The sequence below is a fragment of the Athene cunicularia genome, assembly GCF_003259725.1.
Source record: "Athene cunicularia isolate RWA chromosome 2 unlocalized genomic scaffold, athCun1 chr2_part1, whole genome shotgun sequence".
Lineage (NCBI taxonomy): Eukaryota > Metazoa > Chordata > Aves > Strigiformes > Strigidae > Athene > Athene cunicularia.
Genome location: NW_020799095.1, coordinates 30,323,901 through 30,349,546, shown reverse-complemented (window position 1 = coordinate 30,349,546; position 25,646 = coordinate 30,323,901). Strand labels below are relative to the sequence as shown.

The following is a 25,646-nucleotide window of genomic DNA, read 5'->3' as shown; positions in this document are numbered from 1 at the left end:
GAATATCTGAGCAACATGATGATAACTTTCAACACAGCTTCTACTCCACTCCCCAGTAAATCTGGGGCTTTTAGGGCCCCTTTGGTCCATCCTGAGCTTTATTTGTGTCATCAAGGCCTGGAGCAGAGAATTGAAGCCTCAGCTTAGACATGTATTTTGAATTGTAGTTTATTTTATTTATAATTGTATTTGTCTTTTTTTATTAGCATAGTTCAGTTTTCATAAGAACAGAAGAAATCCATAACTCTACTTAATGGGAAAAAAAATGGTGTCTTTTGTCTTCTGGGCATCCGTTCAAAGCTGGTTCCCACTGAGTGCTTGGAGTCTGTGATTATCTAGGTGATGGTGCCACACTTCCAGCTGGTTCATCTATCTGTGAGGGCTCAGGCATTTGGAGGCTGTAAGGTTTCCACCCTCACATTTCAGCATATGTTCAGCCACTTGATGGCTGATTATAGCTGAGCAAATAGTTTATAATGAATAACTTAACTCATTAAGCTTGCTTTTTTCTTGTGGCATATCCTCCGACAGACTGTGGTTTCTTCAAATGTGTTTGTGAACCAGGATGATTTAACCAGTTTCTTTTAACAGTCTGGGTGGATTCAGAGCAGTGCTCTAGATGAATTCACTATTCAAAGACTGTTGATTAGTTAGTTAATTGCTCAAATAAATTATGTACTATTGTTTCTACTCCCTGCCTGTTTAGACACCTGTGTAAGTTTTTCTTATTAATTTAGAGTCACTCTGGATTCAGTGCCACTGAAGCTTCATCTTCAAGGTATCCTGCTTTTATACAAATGCAGCTGTTGGCCTGTTATTTTTAGTCAAGCCTTTGTCAGCACAGGGAAATATATAAAGCCATCTTCACACCTTGCTATTTTTGACCTAGTTATTATTTTAAGAATAACATATAGTTATAGAATTCTAGAAACAGATGACTCTAGAAACATTTTAAGAAGGAAATAAGTGTAATAATCAGACAAAACTTCCTCAGAACTTCAGTAATCCAGACTAATCTTATTAAAATAGGAGTATTTAACAGTTCCATCTGCAAAGTACATTAACTCAAACAGGAAGAAAATGCTCAGGTTCCTTTCTGAGAGGCAATGGTTCTTTAGCATTCATAATTTTTTGTGAGAACAGTAGGCATTGTGCCAACAATATCACAAATCATAATCTAGTGATGATTAAATTATGAAGTTGGTCCAGGAGATTTGTGGAAGACAAACAAATTAAGTCAACGAGAAGCTGCATCTGCTCTGGTAAGAGAGAACGGCTGTGCGTGGGAGCCAGAGCAAGGGCGTGGGTTCTGCGAGCAAATACAGAAAAGCTGAAGTGTTTCTACCAGCTGATTCTGTTTTCACATGAATAATCAATCAGAAATGTAGTGACAAGCCTAGAGTCTCCTATAAATATGTTAATTTTATGGCAAATTATTTGTGTAATTTACAGGTATGCTTTTCTAAAATTCTTTAAGATATTTAATGAAATCACCATATTGTGCCCAATGGAATAAAGCAATTAATCCTAGTAAGCAGGGATTTACTGAAGTGATAGAACATTAACTGCCCTCTTTTTCATTTTTTTGTAATACAGCGAATAATAACATTGTATTATGAAAGGGTCTCATTCAGTCAAAAGGGGAGCATTGAAATGAATTAGCATTAGGTGCTATCCTTAACAAACCTGCTACCAGAATGGTTGGAAAGCAGAGAAGGATCAAGGCAGTTGAGAATGGTAGGATTGGAAGAAAGTGACTCTGTTTTGGCTGATGGTTGTTTGTAGCATTTAACTAAAATTTTTAAATAAAGTTGACTGAACTGAAAAATCCTGTGTCCTTTGTTATGGTCAAGCCTGAAGTAATGGCCATTTAAAGGAAATTTTATTCTGGACCTTTCCTACTGAGATTAGGGAGTGTGGTGCTCTCTGAAATCCTAGAAAACAAATAGAAATCTGATCATGAGCCTTTTTGGCACCTCATCTGCTGAGGGAAATACAAAACAAAAAGGTTCACAAAGATTTTTTTAACAGGTTTTCCACTTATGTGGTTTTCTCACTCTTTTATGAAATTTCCATTAACACCTGTTCTCCGATAGGATTCTAATTGTTTTCCAGTCCCTATTTAGACTATGCAGTTAAACTGACAAACTTAATAAAGTGGTGTTTAAAGTTGTCAGCAAATCATTCTGAGTCCATAAAGTCAACACTTTCATGCCTGTATCCTGGTAGAGTTGCAGTAGGCAGGTGACTCAGCTATGTTGTTTCATTTTGGGGTTTCTCACAAGTGTAGTATGTGCCAGTTATGTAGTCCTTCATAGACTGTTACTCTTGGCCACTGTCCCCCATGAAGCGAGATGAGATACCATGCCTTTGAGATTGCTTTTGGGATTGCTGGGCAGACTCCAGCCAAGTGTGGGTTGCTGAACATGCTGCATGTTCCTCCCTGCTCAGACTCCCTGGGGCTGCTTCTCTCACAGGTGATGGAGATGTCCTTTAAAAATACCAGGGGATCAAAGAATTTGCTCAAGTATCTTGTTGAGACTGGAGGTTGGACTTTGTTGATCTTCCTACTTCCTCCAGTTGATTGAAGGCTTAGTCACCATCATGGCAAGTTTCTGCCCCTTGTCACATGGTAAGCTTACAAAACCCAGTATGCCTTTCAGTGCCATCTGTGAATACTCTTTCCTTAACTTTTTATGGTAATTTTATCTCAGAAAATGGATTTTTTTCACCAGACAACATCTTGCAAGCCTTCCCTTCAGAGCAAAGTAAAATTTGAAATAAGCATTAGGATTGTTTAACTTTGCACAGTGACCCATGACTTCAGTTAAGTACATGCCAAGGACACTTGTTTTGGGATTAAGCTCTATGAACTTTACCAGTTTGGGTTTTAGTGCATACAACCCTCAAGCTGTGTTGAAAGACAAATTGAAAATTCATTTGGAGTCACTCCATGCTTGTTTTCTTTAGTTTTTGCAGTGTAGTTGTGACACCACAGCTTATTTATTCTACAACATGAATGAGGCAGAACCACATGGCTGCTGCCACCAGGCCCTCCTTACAGATATCTGCTTCTCTAAAGGGTAGCAGCTGATAAAGGATCTTCTCAATGAGATGACATATTCACACTTGTCATTTACTTAAATCTATGAGGTCTATCATTCTCCTGAAAACATGAAATATGAGAACATGTGGAGTGAAGGAGATTCTGTAATTCTGATGCTTCTTTCTCTCTTTATTTATACACATTTTAATCTGGACTTGAAAAATACCCCCACAAATGCAGAGAAGCACTTTTCTTCAGGCTATGGAAGGGTTATAAGCAGTTAAATTAGCTTTTTTGATATGTAATTTCAAATTGCTTGTTAAACCCTTACTTTTCAGCTAATGACCTTTGCATCAGTGACATTGCGTGCGTAACATTAACAAGCAATTAATAAAGACAACTTCTCTCTATTTTTAGGAGGGGAAAGATGCCAGACTTAAGATAATTTAGACATCTCATGCATTTTTTCATATAAATTATTAGTAACTTTTCTTCTGCAGAACACACAACAAATTCAAAACTTCTGTTACAAAAGTGCTTGGATTTGATGATTTGATGTGTATTCAAATCTCATGGATGCATATCAGTGTTGAAAAAATTTTTTCCAGTGATGGGTATAGGAGTTGCACCCCATGCAATGAAAGAAAGAATAGTAAAACTACTGCTTTGTTACAGAACAAGTAGAAGCAAAGCAAAATACCTAATAGAACTTCCAGTGAATACTCTGCTTGAATATATGATGGCTTGGTCCTTATATTAGATTGTAGATGCCACTACTAGGTATAAGTATGTTTTATTGTTTGCATAGTCATTTGTAAATCCACTTTTCCTACTCAGTAGTTGCACTCATACAAGCTCTTTGGGTAAAGAATAAGCATGGCTTAGACCAGAGAATTAAGGATGTCAGGTAAAAAGAGCATCCAAATGAGAGCAGGATGAGCACAGTTGTGGCTGCCCTGCTCAAACAGGGCCTTTGTGATGGTGCCAGGATTGATTGTTCTCATCTTCTTTGCTGTGTCTCCAAACCTGGCCAAGGTGGCAGTTTTCCATGAGCAGAAAATTGCTCATGGAAAACCAATCTTTTGGTGGCCTGGGCCTGTCATTGCCCCTCTAGACCCATTCAGATAAACTGGGCTCTGTCCCAAAGAAACTAGAATTTAACTATCAAGCAGATGTACAAAATCTCCTTTAATATTAAAGTGGGGATGCTGAAATAGTGGCATTCTAAGTCTGCATAGCTGTAGATACTGAAATTAAGAGTTCACTTGTACTAGTGAGGCTACCTATCTCACAGACTCATTCTTTCTACCTTCAGGTTCAAACAGGCTACATTTTATTAAGGTTACTTAAGTTGTGTGTTCAAGCTTTCCTTTGTGCCTGTGAAGGGTTGGAGTGCTTTATCTTTTAATGAAAGATTAGATTATGAAATCATCACAAGACAGGATCTGGATAAATCTTGGATATCTACCTGTTTGGTCTCTGCCATAACATAGCCCTGTACTGAAACCTTTTGAGTTATCAAGTCTAGTTTGAAACAGTATATATCGTAAGTTAAGTCTGTTGCAGCATTCATAAAGAGCATCCATCTGGGAATAACTGAACGGAAAGCCCTTGCTTCTTCTCTTTCAGTTTTTGTTCATAACATAATGTTTCTTTTTCCTTTTAAAAAAACCCCAATAAACCAAACCCAACACAAAAACTCCAAACACAAAAACCACCAGCTGAATATTAAATCCTTTTTTGGGGTTACCATGGGTGCTGCTATCAGGAAGCTGCCAGGAAGAGTTCTGCCATGTGTGCTGTGTAGCCTTTATGGTAATGACTATGTCTCAATCAGTTGTTTATTTAAGAGGAAGATATCTTTAGTTGTTGGTACTCTGCGCAAGTTGTCTATAAAAGCTGCTAATGAAAAGGACTCATAAATGTCCCAAAAAGGAGATAGAAACAACACTGATTTTCTTCTGCTATTTAAAGTGTTCCTGAAGGATATTTCTCTAAGTCCAGTGGAAGTAAATGTTGTACAAAAAGAGATTCAGACCCATAAACTCTCCATGCCTGTTCCTATTAGGACATTATTCAGTGGAATTCATTGTAGGACAGGCTATGTGGAGTACTTCTTTAAACTTGTGAAATCCTGACCATCTGGAAGGCAGACAGAGTGCTGGAAAACACACTGCCAGACCTGGCTCAAACCCACCCAGCTAATTAGCATCAAAGCTTTGTATTTGCATCATGCCCAATGACTTCAGGGCTTCTTAAGCAAACCAGTGCTCAGGCTATGGAAGCAGCAAGTAAGGGTTTGTTTACAGCCCTGAGTACTGGTTTAATTAACTCATTTAGATCAGTTTAGGTTGCCAATCTGTACCACTGCAAGGTCTGTTGTAAGACTCGGGTCTACTGAATTGGACATGTGTAAATCAAATCATAAAACAACAGCGGAGTGAAAGGGGTGCCCAGATGGATACTAGGGGTTTGATAATGAAACAAAGCTCTTCCCTTTTCTTGAACTGTGCAACAGCTAGAGGCAGCAGGAAGGTTGATCCTTTTTCCTCACTGCTTGGCTCCAGCTTTTCTCCAGTAGGCCTGAGTGGTCCAGCAAGCCAGTCTGGATCTTTCTAGAGAGCCCTGTGTGCGAACTCCAGGCAAAAAGGAAATATTTGGGCCTGTAGATTCCCGACCCAGGCTGGTGTCCAGTAATAAAGATGTGCCCAAGGCCTGGAGTAGTGCTTGTGTTGTTGACCCCATCTGTTCCAGATGGTGACTGATGAGGAAAAAGATGGCTTTAGACAGGTAACTATTGTAAGCCTTAGCACATGCTGCCACAATGCTGAAAACATCAGAAACTGTGAATTCAGCCATCCACTGACATGTGCATTGTATTTGTGTACACAGAGATGTAATGCTTAAATTAATGAACAAAATACTTAAAACAGAAAGCAGGATGGGAAGGATTGTCAGGAAAGAACACAATAAATTTTCCACATGGCCTGTATGACAGAGACAACAAAGTGGTTTGCATCTCTTTGTGTAATGGGCAATTAAATGGGCTGGAATAAAATGTGTAGGGGTTAATGGCATCTTTCTTTGCCTTTAATCTTCACCTAAGTTGGAGAGAAGCAAGATTGTGGCATGGGTGACCTTGTGTTAAGTAGATTGGCGCTTACTGGATACAACAAAGACATTTATGAGGCCGTCTCTGACAATCTGAAATGTTTTCTTTCAGGTACACTTTTAAAAAAATTACTTACAAAGGAATAATCTCATTTATTTTATGTTACTTCATTTTTAATATAAATAATCTAATTTAGACTGGAAAAAGAATGCATGAGAGGCTTCTATATAGTTCTGAAGCTGTTTTGTTTTTCCAGATTTAATTGTGGGTGCATTTGGAGCTGGAAAAGCTGTTGTTTACAGGTACGTGGTAAATCCAATTGATTTTTTTATTTTACAGCTTTGGCGGGAGATCTGCAAATAAACAAATTTCACATTCTTGTGTTTCCCTGGTGCAGTGTGTAAAAGATGCTCATTAAAGATGATAAATTAAGCATCTTGTGAGAAACAAATGCTTTTTTCCTATGCTGAAAACTTGTCATTTTCAATGAAAATTTCCATGCTTGGTATTAGCTCAAGAAACTTACAGAATGTTTGACTCGGTTAATTGTAAGAATTTTAAAAAGTGTAAAATTGAAAATCAATTTATTTCCTGGGAGAATGGTGATAGTAAGAAATTTTCAAGTGACTGATTCTTCAGAAGTCATGTACATTAAGATGTGAACTACTCATTGAAAATTGATACTGCTACTTTTAGCCTCAGTTTAGAAAAAATGTATGAGATCCCATTCTACAGATCACAAAGTTGTTGCTGACTATGGATTTTCACTAAATGCACTGTTTGATTAGAGGTATAAATGAAAACTACCAAATAAATAAACAAAAATCTGCTGCTGCCCTCTTAATCTTGCCATGCCAGCAGTTCTTTGGATTTAAATATTCACCATCCGTTGCTGCAAACGACGTAGTCATATATCTTGGTTCTTGTCTGTCTTCTTGTTGTCTGTATTCCCAACAGTACCTGACTGAGAGAAGGCATGTTCTGCTTCTTGACTGAATGTTTGTCAAAGCGTAAGAATTTTGTAAAACAGGAATGTTCCTATTAAAGAATCATGCAAATACTTTGCAGTGCATTACTTCGCAGTGGCATGAATGACCACACAGAATATGAAACACTGGAGAATTAGATCCAGTGTGTATTTTAGATATCAATAAAAAAATTTCTTCTATTTAATGTAAGAAAGTGAATAGCAGGAGGCCATTTCCTGGCCAGAGTGTATCTAATATGCAGTTTGTCATATTGGAGAAGCAGAATTTTATTAACTAAAATTTGCTAGAAAAAAGCTTTTCCCTGTTGTTCAAAAATGAAGAAAGTAATTTTATTTTGTAATGGCTTGCTGAAGTAATATAGAGAAGTAATCAAAAAAGCTCAGCTGTGGATTAAAATATGAGTAAGGTGATTGTGCAATAAGATGGTTTTGCCAGAATTCTGTAAATTACTGTAAAATAGTACTGCTGTCTTAAAAAATCAGAATGTAGATCCTTTCTTGTTTTCATTTGTCTTCTAAATTGCTCTCAGTTATAGATTATCTCATTACTTAATAACAGATTGTTATTCAGAGGGATGGTTCCCATCACCACAACTGTGTATTCACGTACTCAGCAGAATTTTGTGATGATTATTCCAGGTTTTCCAAAGTCAATTGGCTCAAGATATTCTAGATCAACTTCTACTTTAACCAAATTATATTTATTATTTTAAGAATCTTAAACAGAGATAGCAAGTCTGAATATGTCACTGTTAATGGAAGCAATATAAAACAAATCCAACAGTATAAAATATAATGGCCAAAGGACTGCTGTAAATTCCAAAAGGCAGACTCCGTCCCTTTATGAAAACCCAGTGTTATGAAATGTGTCTGATTTGCCTTGGTCCCAGGACACGCCTATTGGTTGACTATAGGATACTGTTTCAGTGATGCTGTTAACTTGTGATTTTTTTGTGAAGAATGTTCAAAATGTCATAATAGGAGGTATTACAGTTTCTGACTGAAAAAAAAGAGTTCTTTTGTGTAGGAGCAGTGTTTGGGTAGTAGTGTTTTCTCCTAAGTAACCCTACATTTCCAGCTTCTTTGTGGCCATCTCAGTGAAGTGTTTTCTCCGTACTAATGTGCTCCTTCTGTATGCAGTGAACCTTATTTCTGTCCCTCAGAGCCAGACCTGTTGTGACAGTAAATGCTCAGCTCATTCTGAACCCCATGATTGTGAATCCTGACAACAAAACTTGTCAGCTGCCTGGTTCTCAGCTTTTGGTGGCCTGGTAAGTTCACAATTAGACAAAAACCATTCTCATCCTCTTTCTCAAAGAACTTCCTATTCCTAATTTTTTTTGCTGTTTTTTGTTGAACATGTTCAAAGTTCAAGAAAAGTGTTCAAACATGCTATAAGCGCAACAGAAGACCCTATAAAGAACAGAGTTCTTCTTGATATCTTCCAGTACTTCAGAGATTCTCAAAATGAACTAGCTAAAAGTTGAGTCCCTTCATAATCTGAGTCTCCTTCTGCATAGGAGAATGCTTAGTGTTTTCTAGGATCAAGCTGCAAATTCATGTGCAATGTTTGGGTAAATGAAATATGGAACAGCTAAGACAGACAAAACACCGAAAATTGATCTATCAAAACATACATCTTTGCTGAGAAAATGTAACATTGGAAGTGATGCAAAGAGCTGGTGGGTCCACCATTTTCTGTTAGAGAGAGACCTCAGTCCTGTGTGGAAGAGAGAAGATATCTGGCTGGCCATCCTGAGAGCAGTTCACAGGATGTTGTTGCTGGATGTCGTTGGTCAGAGGAAAGCTTCCTTTTAGTGTGTCGTACAGGACAATTTTACATACATCTTTAAAAGAGAAAGCTTCCACCACAGTAGCATTTAACTTTGAAAAGAAAAAGTACATTCAAAAACTTGGAGCTAATTAAAACAATTTATGATCCATTACAAATATAAAATGCTTGCAGGACAGTTGGAGGCTATCTAATAGCACATAATACCACATAAAGGCACATTTACTGCACTAGAAAAAAAGTTACTTAGGGCCCCAGGAATGGTTGATAAAAGAGGCTAGGACAAATACATAAGAGACTGTTTAAAAGTGGAAATCATAACAAATGAGGAAACTAAAAACAAAACAGAGCATAAACACATGCAAGTTGAATATAAAATACCACTAAGTCCTGCCAGAGGGACTGCGAGGAACAGATTTCTAAGACATAAAAACTACTCATATAATTTCATCTAAACACATCAGAAGCAGAAAGCCTGCCAGGATGTGGGCTGGATGAAAAAGAATCTCAAGGTGTAAAGGAGGACTCAGAGGATAAGGTGACTGCAGAAATTTTGCATTGCTTTTAAACCAGAGGTGGTCAGAGGGATTCCCCACAACAGAGACATTCTTTATGAGTTCTAAAAATCTTCTGAAATGTAAGAGTACACAAAAGAGTTTGTAGAACAAATTGGTAAATATGAACGGTAAAAAATAATCATGACCAGAAGCAGTTTATTCAAGAGTCATAAAGGAACGCAACTCTGATACCCTTAAACCACTAAATGTATGGGCTTTCGGTGCATCTGGGATAGGGCTGTCAAGAGATTTTCGCTTTTGCACTGCTCTCATATTTGTCATAAAGTTCCTCACTTCTTCATCCTGTGTAGAAAATCGTAGAGATCAAGATCCATCCTGATATTTTGATACAAGCACCATTTGTTTTAATAGATGATATAACAGCAAATTTAAAATACTAGCACTGGGTTGAAGCATGTTCATTGATCCAGATTATGTTTTTTCAGAACTTCAGTTTTTAAGATTTTTTTAAGAGTGCTTTATGCCATAATGGAAAAGATTTCAAAAGCATAACATTTACTGACAGTGTACTGAAAGAAAAAATTGGCTTTTTCACAAGAGAAATAAATAAATCATATTTCTTGAAAAAGTATTCCTACTGTGAGATACTGTTCTAAAAAAGGGAGAAAAAAGAAGGTATGCTCCTTTAACATGTAGTTTTTTCATTACTATTGATTTTTGTGTTACAGAAGATGTTTGGTTCATACCTACAAGAGTTTTAATAGGAGCATAATTTAATTTCTGTCTGCTTTATTCTAAGATACTCTTCCCTAAAGATTTAGTTTGTATTACAGAATGACTGAAGAGCAGCTGCTACTTTCCATGCTGTAATGTTTCTCTGTTTCTGTAGTTGATATAAGCTTGTATTGTACATGTGAAAACAATTAGTAGGGAAACTCCAACAGGCAGAGAATTCCTCACTCCCATGGGATAGATTTCTGTATCTTTTAGCCAGCTGTACAACTTGTATAAAATGTCTACTGACTGACACTGCAAAATTAGAATGAAAGGAAACCTACCAGAAAAGTTTCAGGAAGTGTGTGTGTATGAATAATGTAGATTATTGTACATTTTCAAGTATAAGGAAAACATTATTTTTGCATGATATAAATTGGAAAGCTGGAGCACAGAGAAAACATACACAAAAACTTGCACAGTCCTAAGAGAATTGTCTTGAACTTCTAGTAACATATAATTCATTCCCAAAACTAATAAGTTTGGAACAAATTCTGCAACTTTGAAGCTATTAAAGAAAATGTAAAAGGACTTTTTTTTTTTTTTTTTTTTTTTTTTTTTTTTTTTAAAGTGTGGAAGATGCTGGTTAATTTCTGTAAAAAGGGGTAAATAAATCAAACATTTACATTTTTCAAAAACTGTTTCCACATCATTATTAAGTCCAAGACTAGGTTCCACCTATCAAGAGGTCTTATTTATCTTTGCATTGGTATTTTTATTACCATTTGAGACCTGATTATCCACTAGCTACTTTGTTGCTACTCTGTGCTTAAATGTGTCTGTAAATGTTATTTACTCTGCCTCTCACTATCTTGAGGTAGTGTGCCAATACTGTAACTTCCATTTGGCAGAGGAGCAAGAGGTCAGAGAAGTTACCTCATTTACCAAAAGTTAATTAGCACAGAAGTATCCAGTCATGATAAAAAGTCAATTTGCAAGATATATTTTTTATTTGTTAGTGGTTTTCAGGTATCTGAGATATTATCTGAGGTATTATCTGAGATACGCCTTGTAGGCTTCTTCAGGGAACCCAGCTATCCACTTTCTGTAAGGCCACTAAACCAGAGGCAAACTGCTTAAAATTTCTAATCCTCAAGTTCCCACTATCAAAAGATAATTTGAAAAAATGTTGTCATGCTTTTATCTCCAAACGTGTTATTATTAGTAATAAAATATTTATAATCTTGAGTCAGCTTGATTCAGTAAATGAAACATTTCTACATACACTTCAAAAAAAGCTAAATACAAAACTCTTACCAAAAATATAAAATCCAAGACCAATAATGTTTCAGCCCTTCCTAACTGTATAATTTTTGGACTGTTGTCCTAATTTTGCTCCTTTCCGCTCCTAGTATTTTCTTTTCCCATTGACTTAATTTGAAACTGGATGTGGTTTGTGCCCCATGGATATGGACCCAAGGGCCTTTGCACTCTGTTGTGATGAATTTGTGAGATTTGCCATAGACTGTTGGCCAGCCTGACTCCATGTCAGATAGCAAAGTCATATGCACTAGAGTCAGAAGATGCCAACCTCACATCTCAGTGGCTGATGGGAAGAAAGTAAGCAGGTGGTGACAGTCACTCCCCAGGAAGCCTATTGCTCTGTTGCAGAGCTCTGCAGTGCCAGGAATGCAGCTGGGTAATTTGATGCTACTAGTTTTAGTAGCCCTGGAGATATCCAAAAGGCAGTCATTTGCATTATCTAGCAGCCCTTGTGTTACCACATGCTGGCCATGTGACGTAGCCTAGCCATGGAAAGCCTTCAGTATTAAAGCTCCATGTTGGTCACTGTGGGTCACTGGGTTAGACTTTGGAACAACAAAATATAAAAGCAGGCCAAGTATTAGAGCATTGTAATAGAAGTATATTGACTTGCTTTTATGTATTATTCTTCAAAGAGGAAGCAGGTTTTTTTAAAGGTCATGCAGTAGGCGATAACAGCTTCTGCTATTCTTCTGTAGAAGTTTGTGACCTTGCAGGTTGGGTACCTCACACAGAATGGCAATCCATAGCATCAAAACTTAAAATGCCTTTCTATCCATTCTTCCTCTTCATGTGCAATCCTGTGTGCTAAAGAAATTGTTAACAATGACAAATGACATCTGGTAGGATGGTCATTCCTTGTTTTTCACTTCCTGAAGTAAGTTTCCTTTTTTTTTCCACCTACTAGAATAGGTAGACCAAAATAAATTCTTTCTGGTACAAACTGTAGTCCAGAAAACATTATTTGGGGGTAACTAACTTATTTTTCTAATAATTTTGATTATATTAGGTAATTTGGTTTGATTTCTGAAGAGATTACTCCCATCTATGCTGCAAGTAGTTTTTTAAAAAGAGGAATATTTTTAAGCTTCTTGTTCTAATAATATTAAAAATAAAATTATTTCAAACAAACTACTTTGTTGCACCTATATTATGAGGAGAAGCTAGTGTGTTCACTTTTAAGGCTTTCCCTCTATTTTGTAACTACAGTCAAATACTATTCAAACCATAAGCTTATAGTGATGACAGACACTGCAGAATAAATGTGATATGGGGATCTCTTCCGAGAGGCAAGATTGATAGCACATAAAAGTTTGTATGCTTCAGGATGGTGGACTGTTTCCCAGTTGTCTCCTATCTGCTGTAGTTTTCTTCCTTTGATTGTTAATTGTCTTGTTTGGTTGATTGCTCCTACATGCAAGCTTGAAAGCTCAGCTGTTATATGCCTTAGTGTGCCTAGGAGCCAGATCTTAAATCTCATAAATACTTTAGACTCTCGTCCTCTTTTGTGGTCTGCTTTCCCTCTGCTTTTCTTTTTCTCACAGCTAACGCATCCCTCGACATCTCTACAGCATCTTCTTGTCAAGGTGATGAGCAAATCTAATTTTTTTCTGGGTTTGTGATCGAAATCTGTGATGTCTTTAGAACTATTTCTGAACTAAATATCCATAAAATCACAAATGTCTGGCAGAATTCTGCATGGCCAGAGGCTGGGAGACTCATAAACTCCAAATTTTTGCTTTTTTGCGCTGCCATTCCCTTTTTGACATGCTCTGCCTGGAGTGGAAGGATTAAATCTTGGCTTTTACAGTGATACATGACTTCAGTTATCAAACATGTATAGTGAATTATTCTATTCATTACAGCAAAATAAGCATACACTGAAATTGTGCTGTTTAACAGGTAAAGCATTTCAAGCTGGATTTTTAACTCAACTGGTTTTTTAAACATGACACTGTAAAAATTATGTGAGACTTCCAAAGCAAGATCACCGAGTTTAATACATGATGGCATTTAATGAGTTTATATTTGAGAAAATAGACCCTTACACTATGACATGCAAAGACTGTCCTCTGAATCCTGGTGTCTGAATTGCATGCATGCAATTACACAAGCTTTTCTCATTTTTGTTCTTGTCCTTCTTTATTAGGAAATAATTGGTGCTTCATGTGTTAACTCATAATTGTAAAGTAGAAATATGACTGAATTTGCAAGTTCTGCATGGACCATAATGTCATTTGAAAGCTACATTTAAATAGAGTTTAATGGCATAAGACGTTTTTTTTTTCCCAGGAGAAAGGTGTTTAATACGGTTGTGAGAGTGACATGTCCCAAGCATGGCACAGTTTCATTAATTTGTCAGAGGAAGCAAGCGTGCAATTAGGATGTGATTACGGATTATTTTACAGATTACTGGTTTTGAATCCACTGCATGGAGAAGTTAGTATATAGTGTAACAGTAGGCAGGCTTTTAAGAACAATGGCTAATTCAAATAAGTTTTTATTTAACCCAAACTTATTTCACATCTTCCAGTGCTGACGTGAAATCCATGTTTAGCTGAGTCTTCCATATACAAAATAAAACATTTTCTGAAGCCACGAAAACATTCTTTAAGAATGATTGGTAATCGGGGACACTTGCAAATTTTAGGAAGTCCCAAATCTTTTATCTGAGAAATTTTCTTATATTATACAGGACTTCTGAGGGAATAAAAGTGTGGAGAACTAAGTCCTTGTGGAGTGTGACAGCAAAAATCAAAATTCAAGAGCATCTTTCCAGTGAGAGATTTCTTGTTTTGTGACTCATCAGGGAAGTACACCCTGCTAATAGCATTAACAAGCATCATTATAATTTTCCCTAGCCATCCAGATTAATTTGTGGAAGCTTTTTAAAAATGTGATTCAGTTAAATATTCATATAATTTGCATAGGTTATTTACAAAGTGAAACTCTTCTATAAGCATTTATAATTTTTAGGTTTTTAAATTAATTTTTATAGTAAGTCTTTTTGGAAAGTATCAGCCAGTAAAACTCTAAAAGGCTTCTGTCAATTGTTGAGCGTAACTGCAAATCTATTGCCTCTTTTACAGAGAAATGGAAGTAAATGTTTATTATGAGAAATAACTAGTTATGGCTGAGGTGATGTTTGTATAATACAGTTGTAATTGTGGTGTGAATATTGTTAGGCTCAAAAAAGCTTGCTGCACACCCTGAAGAGGCAAATAAGAAACAATTAACTTACTATGTGTTGCATTCTGTACAATGTGTTACGTTCATATACTAAATAATAAACATGCATAGCCACTTTCTCTGTGCTTTGATCTATGTCATGTACCTGCCAACTATTACAAAATTAGCAAATTAAATACAACACATTCTGGTTAGCCTTGTGCCACAAAAATTGGAACAATTCAGTTGGTATGTTTGGAACAAATTGAAATCATGAAAGTCTTACAGTAATACCAGTGGAATACATTGGCATCCTGTATGTTTTGATTTGCTAGAAAACAGTTTGAGTGTTGACTACATGCTCAAGTATTTTTCTTATTTGACTATGATGCACCAGAAAGGACTTCTGCAGACAGCCATATACAGAGGTTGTTTGCTGAAGCTTGATGTAAGGAACCCAACTTTGCCAATAGTATTAGAAGGGTGATCTTTGTAGGCTATCTCAACAATTAGTAGGAACAGAGACTCTTCTCCATACTTCTTCCAGGAAGATATTCAGACCCTGTCTTCTTTGGTTATTAGTGAAGCCTAGGAGACTTGCTAATTTAGGGAATATCAAAGATAGATAAATACAGATCACAATGAACATCTTTTTAAGAAAAGGAGAAAAAAAACTTAAAAGGTATGATTTCTGCTGATTCCCAGGTCAGCTCTCTTTCTGCTAATAATTACTTGTACTTTTTTATATGTAGCTTTACCGTAAGAGTCTGCGCAGACTTTGCAGGTCAAAGTATTTCAGATGAGATAGGTAAGAAATGCTTTATATTTCTATAATTTACTCTTTTTCTTACACCTTGAAAGATGATAGGACTGAGATCCTCCTAAGGCAAGAAAATACAGGTTTAAAAGATATATATATCTATATATCTATATAGATATAGATATAGATATATAAAAACCACAGAGCTTGTATTATTCACTTGAAGGTTTTTTTGATTAAGTTTACACCATTTTCCAAATAAAACCAAGAATGTACCCTGTTGGAAAATGTTCTGTTTGGAAGAAAAAAAAAAAATAAAAAAATTTAGAGATGGAAGTCCTGCACACATGATCTGTAAATGAAATTATAAAGTTTAAATTATGCACATTCCATCCTTTGGATCAAAAAACAGTGTGCTGCTAAACAGACAGGCACTTAAAGCATGGATTAGTTTTGCTTGAAAGACTTTGTTAATAAATTTATTACATAATGAATTGTTTAGTATTTTTTCTTTCCATGTTAAATAAATATTTGATTTACTTGTATCCTTTAGTGCTGAAAGGTGAATTGCAATTAGATTCATTGAAACAGAAAGGAGCTGTTAAAAGGACCCTCTTCTTCGATTATCATCAGTCACATCATTACTTCTCCATTGTCATGGAAAGACAGAAACAGCTCCATTGCCAGGACTTCCTTGTTTATCTCAGAGTAAGTTGTTTAAAATATCTTGAACTGTCATCATCATTTGAGTAGTGTTAGGGATTTAAAGATAATAATAAAAAATGGAGCCACTGGAAAAGGAAGAACAATTTCCATTGTTCTTAGATCCCAAAATTACAGAAATGTGAGATAAGAAAGGCCTCATGTGGGTGTCCAGAACATTTTTCTACCTGGGCAAAATATCCTATGTAAATCTTCAGCTCATCTTTCGTCAAAGACTTCCTTTGAAGAGTTTACAGTTCCTCTGTGTACAGATACATTCGTTTCATGCTCTTCTGGGAATTCTGATAAACTACTGCTTCTCCTGATACAAAAATGCAAGACTGCTCTTCCTATAGTGTTCACAGTGGGATAATCAATCAAACATGATAAATGTCGTACCATTTCAGTTTCAACAGATATTTTAAAGGAGTGTCACGAGCAATATTGGCCTAAAATAAATATATTTTTAAAAATATTTTAAAGATATTTTTAGAATGTTTTTAGAAAAATTAAAACTGTGGAACTGAAGTTGTGAAGGAGAAAGAGTCATTAGTCACACTTGCAGCTGGAATTACCTCATGCAATTGAAGCAGATTCCAAGGCTGGTCCTAGAAATACAGTGGGAATTGAAATGGAGAAGTCCCAAGCATTATGTAAGAAAGTATCTAGGCAATAAAGGTGGTAGAGTTTTACCACTGCTAATCCATATAAATTCTTGGTTATGGAACAAACCAACAATATTACCTCCACACATGCCCTACCTCCATTCTGAAAGGAAGTAACCGATAGAAGCTGGTTCTGTATGTCTGCTTTAAACAGCTTCATTTTAGGCTAATTCTTTGAAAAAAATTCTGAGTCTACTCAGCAGCCAGATTCTTCCAGATTTGGGGCTGTGGAGACAATGTTTTCTGGGCATTCCAGTTACTGGTGAGTCACTTTGCTTTCCTAGTGACACTACATACAGTCAGCAGCTGTCAAGGAACTGTATCTTTACCTTCAATGAAGACTAAAGTCTGAATCTGTTGCCATACCATATTAATCTGAAATAATTATAGGTTTTTATTATGTGATTGTCACTCACAGGATGAAACAGAATTTAGAGATAAATTATCTCCCATCAATATAAACTTGAATTATAGTTTGGATGAATCCAGTTTTGAAGGTGGCTTGACTGTGAAGCCAATACTGAACTATTACCAGAAAAGCTCAGTAACAGAACAGGTATGAATTTTGCATGCCACATTTTCTGTATATAAATGTGAAAACATTTACAAATATTATGTGTGTCATCTCCCTTGAAACAGAATATCATTATTAATTTATTAATTAATTAAAAATGTAAAATGAATATAAATGTAGAACCAAGTAGGCCTTTAAAGCATTTCCAAAACTTTGTTGCATTCATACTTTTGATTGCATTCTAGAATATGTAAGCAAGTTAGCGTGGGAAAGGGTCTGAAAGATGATACTGTTCAGCTAAGGATGTAGTTGACAGCCTAAATAGTCTCCAACTACTCACAAGGAAGGTAACTTACAGAAAGGAGAAAGAAATTAATTCACTAAGGCAGTGCTAATGATATTTAAGATATACAGGTTAGAGATATTTAATTAAGTGATTTAGACTTTGAAGCATGTACTAACTGTATTATATTTTTTTTATTTTTCAACAATACAGGCTTACATTCTGGTTGATTGCGGGGAGGACAACTTGTGCATTCCTGACTTGCAGCTTTCTGCTATGCCGTAAGTTAAATAAAATAAGTGATGCTGTATAGAACAAAATACAGACAATGCTAACTGTTTTAACAGAATGAAATATGTAGGACATAGTTCTGCTGTTTGCCATAGCTATTCATTCTTACTTGACTTCCAGATTTTAATTTGCACATCCATTTCATCTAAAAAACCAAAAAAGGGAGAAATATGCACTTGAAAATGTATCTTTGTCAACACATTCATGATGTTTAATAGTTATCTTAGAAAAAACAGTTCTCAAGTGGTTTTTAGGAGTGATTCTAGTTATCTGAATGCCAAGTGATAATACAAATTGTTGTTCAAGAGATTTTAAATTTCTTTATTTCAGTGTGCCAGTGACTTTGAACTTGGGACACAATTCTCCTGAACTCAGTATACAGAAGTTCAGAATAAAAGAATTTCAAAACATGGCAACAGTTCCTCCTATGAAGGGACAAATATGCCAAGCAGGACAAGTGGGGAAGCTCTGACAGTTATCCGACTTTGTGCCATCAAAATCAGTACATAGCTGTGAAAGGAAAAGGCACAGTGCCATTGCAGGTCTCAGGAGATCTTCTGTCATTGTTCATTTAACAATGAGCATGAGGGGCAAACTGGAATCTTCTCACCTTTGTGCCCTTCAGAAAACAGTGCTGATGGGACCCCCGCAGCAAGTAATTCCTCCACTAAATACTTTTGTCTGGTTAGAAAGTAGTCAGGCTGTGAAATTTTATACCCTTAACTTTCAAGTTCTGTGGCAGTCCGCTTTGATTGTCCATGGTGGTGTTTTCTCTTGACCTCTTTCCTACACAGGTGCTGGCATACTTTTCCCTGGGGTCATTTTTTATGGAAAATGTTTTATTCTGCATTCATAGAATATTTTCCAGAAACAATGCTATGAAAGCAAAATGTTCTTCTGCTTTATTCGTACATAAATCATAATTGTGTATGTTTTAACTCCTGACAAGTAGTATGTTCTGTATAGAGATAAAGATCAGCTAATAATTGGAGAAGAAAACTGTGTCATGCTCATAATAAATCCAAGGAATGATGGGGAAGGAGCCTATGAAGCTGAGCTACATATAAAGATTCCACCTGAAGCAGATTACACTGGGGTTGAACGCAACAACAAGGTAAATGAAAACCAAAATGTTAGCAATAATAAAGCAGGAAAACTGAGAGCAAGGTTAACCTATATAGGCTATACCAGGTGAAAGCAACAAGTAGAGTGGTACCTCTTAGGAAGGGAGATTTGACTGACTCTCCGCTATCCTTGCTCACACAGTCCAGGCTAAAGATTGTCCATGTTCCCAGAAGATGGGAAGGAGAGGGCTGTTCTGGACAGAACCAGCTCAGGTCCAGCTCCCTGCAATTAACTTAGCAATAATACCACACAAATACTGTCAGGTTTCTCCTAGGGCTAGAGGTATTCACATCATTCAGATTTTGAACTAGTAAACCCTACCAGTAGCAGGGAGTGATAATGCAGAATCCCCTGAATGCTTCCAACCTTGCATCCTTTGTTACTATCTCTCAGTCAGAGTTAATGATGAGCCCTGCTGAACCCCAGACACTTGGACACTGCTGTCTCATGCTCTCAGCACACCGGTGTTCTACCATTATTAAGGGTATCCCAGTCTCTGATATGCTGAATGGTTCAACATTAACTGCAGTATAAACTTGACAAAGTTGTTTTCCTTTGTAGTTAATTATTTTATCTTATGTACAGGCCATAAAAGCAGTTATAATGTAAAATGTGCCAGTGTTCACAGGATTAATGTTGACTGAAGTCCTGCTGAGCTGTACTGAACGTGCAGTGTTTCTTTTTTGGGTCTGTTTGGTTTTTAAGAGCAAAGACAAAACACTATCCTGCAAACAAGCAGAGTGGTCATGTACTCTCTGTTGGACAGCAAGTCTGAATCGCCTCATCCGGACATAAATCTCCCAAGCTGTTGCAACATGACCTTGCTTTTTTCTGTCAGTGCCTGGAATGTTCAGAAGGACCAAAAGGGTGAGAGTGGGAGAAATCAAGTTAGTTTCCTTTATAAAAGTAAATGTTTTTAAGGAAGTTGAAAGTAACTTACAAGGTATTTCCTTATTCTCCTTCTGTCAGTGTCTTTATTAATAGGCTTTTAACCCAGTTTGGAAAAAATTACAAGAATTAATGATGCCACTAAAGATGAGAATATGGAAATTCTCTGCAACCTCATGTCTCAGAAGCGTATCTTCGTACACAAAACAAATAAGTGAAGACACCAGCCTCTTTATATGGTCGATTTCTATTGTTCTTTTAACATAGCCTCTGTTTTTTTCAGACTGTGATCTACAAAACTTAAGTTCTCTTTAATACACTACACATGGTTATATTTTTTCTTTTGTTGCTCTTTAGGAATCTTTGGCTGTTCTTTTGGCCATTACCAAGTATTTCAGGGGAGGTACTTACTCCAAAACCCACCATGGTCTTCATGATGTTGTGATTCCATTAAATAAACAAAAGAATTCACTTCTAAGTGCATTTAGAAAAGAAATTGATATTGTAATTTTCTTCAAAATGACAAAGCTAAAATTTTCTGACATTTAACTGCTGGTGGAGGTTGGGTCTTGTATGCAGTTACTTTTTTGTACTGCTGTATGTCACTTGAAACTGCTGTGAACATGACAAAGAAGAATATACAATCTTTGTAACTTGAAAATGTAGAATGGAAAAACACTTTTTTAAACTCAGGCATTCTTTTATATCCTCCCATTCCATTTTCTCATAAAATTCATTCTCTCTAAATGTACAAGTTAAGTAATTTGACCACTCAAAACAAGAATTAGCAGATTTTTTTCAGATTTTTCTCCGGAGTGATCAGAGGTTCATGTGTTACCAGGATGTTCAGATTCTTAGGGGTCATAGTATAAATGAGTGTAAATTAAAGAGGGACTCAATTAATTTAGTCTATAGGGCTTTAAAAAAATATGTGCACTTGACAAGAGCACAGAAGAAATTATCACACTGGTATGCAGTAAATACAGAGGTTTATGGAAAGAAGGTCTCTTGGTCTGTGGTACTCTGAGGCGTGGACCATAGATGAAAATGAATGTTTTGCTGTCAGTTGCAGTGGAGTCTGCATTTCACTTCTTATTTTTGTGTTTGCACTGCACCCGGCCAGTGGGGCATCTGTGACTGCTCCTGAAATGTACTTGATGTAATTCAGAGTGATTTCTGCAGATGAGTGTATTTGTGGTGGAGCCTGTTGCAATCATGCTCTTAAAGCTCTGAATATAAAGATTTCAGTTACTCTTCGATGTATCGGTGTTTACAGTACTCTGTGTAGCTGTTTTTCTCCAAACTGCAGAATTTCTTATATTAAGGCAGAAATAATATTCACCTCAGAGCCAGCAAAACAGGTGGGCTGAAAGCAGAATAGATGAAATGTAATGAGCTGAGTAAATCACTTGATACAATTCTGATGGAACTGAAAAACCTCTAGAATCCAATCATTCTATTATGCTGCCATCATTTCAAAGTAACTATACTCATAGAGGATATTAGGCTACTTTATTATGGCACTACTCTGGATTTAGTCAGCTTAATAGAGAAACAGATTTATCACTTAAATTCTTCCTGTCCAACCTGGTTTTTTTGGAACAATTTATTTAGTCTATATCACTTGAATTACAATTGGAAAGTGTTAAAGCCAACAACTTAAGTGAAAATTCACTTGCCATTTACTCTTTATGGAATACAACGTTTGACCTACCTGAGCTGTCATTATCTTGTTATCTCAGGCCTGATTCTGTAGCATATTATACATAGACTACGCAAACCTTATCAAGAGTAGCATTTTGCAGACATGTACATGATCATATGTAAGTGGAGAGCCAGGTGAATGTGTTGTGACCGTAAAGTTTGAGGTCAAGGATGTGATTTTGGAGTTTCATTGATTCTTGCACATACTGATAATTCCTTCAGTCAAAACCTGATTTAATGAAATACAATGAAACACAAATGTGTTATTCATTACTTGCATTGTAGAAACACTTAGAAGGTCCAAGAGACCAGGTAAATGAGTAAATCACCACAGCTTTATTAGTTACTGGAAACCCATTGGCTTGTAATAATTGTCCATATGCATTAGGTGTGGAGTTACTGGAATTAGCTGCAGTGAAAAAAGTCTAGCCATGTTATATTACCTCACACTTCCATGGCCAGCCGTAGATCCAGAGACAGTACATACTTGCCGTATGGTACATTCTTAGACTACAATAGCGTGATTGTTCATTTGAACCCCAAGCCATTGCCTGAATACTGTGTGCTAATCCTTTGCCCAGTGAAAGAGTTCCCCATATTGAACAGCTCAGTCCTGCCTATAGCAATGGCTGGAACCCAAATTATCACAGAATAATTACAAGTAAATCAGGCAGATACAAACCCTAACAGGTACTTGTTCCACACCAAAAACTTTATGAATTTTGGCATAACTTTCTGCTCAGGCTGGAAACTGCAGACCTGTTGCCCTATCACAACCAGATTTATGTTGCAGTGGAGAAGCTCCGAGCCATTATCCCCATATCTTTCTGAACTAAAGCATGACATTCTCTTAAAATAGGAAAAAGACCTGAAAGCCTTCTTGTCTTACCGGAAAATTCTCAGAATAAGTACATGGTGACTGGCTAGATGGGATGTGATTTGAGCCTTGTGAGGACAAACACTACTTCTTCATACATCAGCTAGATGAGAAGATAGATTCTGGCACCTGGTACCAAATCCATCCACTTTTCCTCAGAAAATAAAATTGGAAGGTGTTGATCAAGGAAAGAGAGGAGGTGCTCTATTCTGCAGCCTGTTGTGCTTAACTATTCTGGCATCAATTAGTAATTCATCACTAAGACCACCAGAAAGAGTTCCAAGTTTGTAGGCTGCCTGGATTACTTAAAGCATCCAATCATTTTCTTGTTAAAATGCACCCTGGGAGCACATGTGTTAATTGTTGGGGTTTTGCTTCTGCTTAAGACTGCCAAAAAGACCATGTGTTGCTATAAAAATATAAATTGCTACCAGTGGCAGGTAGAAGGGGTTTGTGGCAAAACCTTCCATCTGGTTGAGTTAAATATGAACTCAGTGATACTGACAATACTGCATGTGTAAGTCTCTGCTCTTACTTACATCCCGCCTGGTTTTAATTTTCCCGTTTTGTACTTAACCGTCTCAAAAAGGTGATCAGTGAAAAAACAAAGGCAATACATCTTAGTATTGAAGAAATTCTACCACAGCTGACCCTTTGTCACGTCTTTATGCTGCACAAATTACCTTTTTGGTGCTGGTCATAGAAATTCTGTGCCATTAATCATTTTCAGTCTAAGAGCATAGCTTCCAAAACTGCAGAAAATCTACTCAGAAAACTCTTATTTGCTTAGCCTTTGAGGGACAAAAAAATGTGTGGTAAGAGCTGATTTAAGCTGTGCTGGTCTGTGATACAGCATTAATAAAGGAACTGATAAATATAGATTAATATTTATTTTCAAACATTTAGACCTCAATTTCAACTCCCTCCCGAAACAGAATCAAAACCATGCATCAAGCTAAAATGAACAGTTTTCCAGACAAGGTTGGTTTCAACTGTGTTAACACCCTCTCTTGTCCCATGTGTTGCTTCCCACCTTTAACTGACCAGCTGGAAAGAGTGTAAAAATCCCCCACTTCCAACCCTAGAAAGGCATGGGAAGGCTATTAGTGCACTGGACATGCTGCATAACAAACTTTGTTTCCTTCTAGCACACTGTAAAAGTGTCAGTATACAATGATGTGTGCACTGAGGGCATGTTTCACATGGGCTCCTTTCAGGATATGCCCTATCTTTTCTTTTAATCTCAGGAAATTATAAGGTCAGCATGTCCATGCTGACTTTTACAGATAGGAATGAATTGGTAGTCAGTGATCTGGAGATTCCCCAGATCTTTTTATATAAAGAGAATAATTTTGGACATATTGCTTAATATATGAGAATCACAAATGAAAGGAAAGGTAGTGAGAGAGCCTTATAGCAACTAGGTGCATCTTGCTTTACAAAGCTGGTTTACTTCTGCACATATATGGAAATTTATTTTTTTTTATTGAATATGCCAGAGAGGAAAACAAAAAAAACCCCACATTGTGTTGCTTTGTCTTACCCTGTATCTCCTAATTTCCACTATTCTGTAGCTGTTCCTTCTTTTATACAGTCTGTTTTGTTTACAGATTATAATGATGAGTGATAAAGACTAAAGGGTTAAAAACACCCCCAAAACATAGGATACATTTTACCTTAATGTCTTTAGAGGGAAATTACATGAGTATATTCTCAAAGTTATTGAACAAAAGTGCCTGAGAAATGTTAGGTAAAAACTGGACTTTGAATAGTTGCTGGAAAAACAGTTGAATTATACTTACTGCTATAAACAATGAAAAACTTGATTTCTGATAATGTGAAAATCCATCATCTCCTTTGTTGCTAAATTATAAACACAGGTAACAGTTTATGTTTTTACAGAAGTATTTAATGGTGTAAGTACTTTACCATAGGTTGGAAAATGAAGCTCTTGACTTGGTCCATAAAAAAGTTCTGCCAATGCCAGAAATTCACTATAGAGCCTTCTAGTGATGGGTAATACAACTGCTGCAGTTAACGGGAGGCCTATTCTCCTCACCCAGTTTTGCCTACTCTTTTTTTCTCTGTTGAGTCATTATGGCTATAGGAAGGATTCACAACAGCAAAGTAGTATGTTAAAACTAGAAACAGAGTGATCTCATCCTGGCTCTTAGGGTACTGAGAAACTTGCCTGTTTGTTTTTCCCTGGCATCAGTTTTCCCCCATTGTCTGACAATAACCAATTAAATGTTTTGATAGTGCACTGAGCAGATGTATGAAATGAAATGTCACAGTCAAAAAGTCATCACTTTCCTAACTGGATACGTTCACTGTGATCTCTGACCTCTATATTGGTGTCCTTTGTTACAGGCACTGCGTGTATTGAGCTGTGATTACAAGATGGAAAATGAAACTAGAATGGTGGTTTGTGATCTTGGGAACCCCATGGTTGCTGGCGCAAATGTAAGGGAAAACCAGATGCATTTAATGATTTTTATCTAATTGAATTTTAAAGGGGAGCAAATGGAAATCTATTCAATTAGCAGAATGTGTCCCAATAAGCAGCATGTAAACCAGATTACTTACTTGAACAGGAAATTGTTGATGTAATAAGAAGCAGAACTGTGCTTCTGAAAAACTAACAATTCAATGTTCTAAAAGATTAATTATGCTAGAGCCTGTGTTTTGTTTCACTTACTGAAAAGAAAATTGGAGTGACTCAATTTAAGTCACAGAAGTTTCACTAGTGTAATGAGAAGAGAATCCCAATCCATAATGTGATCTGTTTGTTTCTCCCTTTTAGTATTCTTTCTACTTCAGATATACATAGTAAACAACAGCTTCTTCAGCCTGACTCTCATCTTGAGTGAATAAGGGTTGTTTTATCAGTTTATATCATGATTTATATCCATTAAAATGTGGTTGGAATCAACTTTTCCTTCAAGTTATTAATGTTATTCTAAATGTTTTTCTAAGACAGCTATTCATAAATTATACCACACATTAAATGGAACATCAGTAGCCTTGTTTTTAGACAAAAGTGGAACTGAATAATGACAGTGGACAACCGATAAGGATTAAGCATCAGTTTGGAGATTAAAAAAGTGCTCCCCGTTCCACAGTTGTCATCACTTGTCCCTATTTCATGAGTTCAGGGAAATCCCAGAAGTGTTGAA

The 25,646-nt window shown here is 36.5% G+C and overlaps 1 protein-coding gene across 2 annotated transcripts in view; it reads left to right on the top strand.

The window, feature by feature from the left end:
• The window catches only part of ITGA8 (integrin subunit alpha 8), a 101,117-nt gene that overhangs the window by 24,130 nt on the left and 51,341 nt on the right, over positions 1–25,646 (top strand). For both annotated transcript variants that reach the window (XM_026842925.1, XM_026842926.1), the window contains 8 exons: positions 6,415–6,460; positions 8,310–8,417; positions 15,414–15,469; positions 15,975–16,129; positions 17,207–17,344; positions 17,799–17,866; positions 18,843–18,990; positions 24,841–24,933. In XM_026842925.1, coding sequence (XP_026698726.1) covers positions 6,415–6,460; positions 8,310–8,417; positions 15,414–15,469; positions 15,975–16,129; positions 17,207–17,344; positions 17,799–17,866; positions 18,843–18,990; positions 24,841–24,933 — 812 coding nt within the window. The remainder of the gene's footprint in view (positions 1–6,414; positions 6,461–8,309; positions 8,418–15,413; positions 15,470–15,974; positions 16,130–17,206; positions 17,345–17,798; positions 17,867–18,842; positions 18,991–24,840; positions 24,934–25,646) is intronic.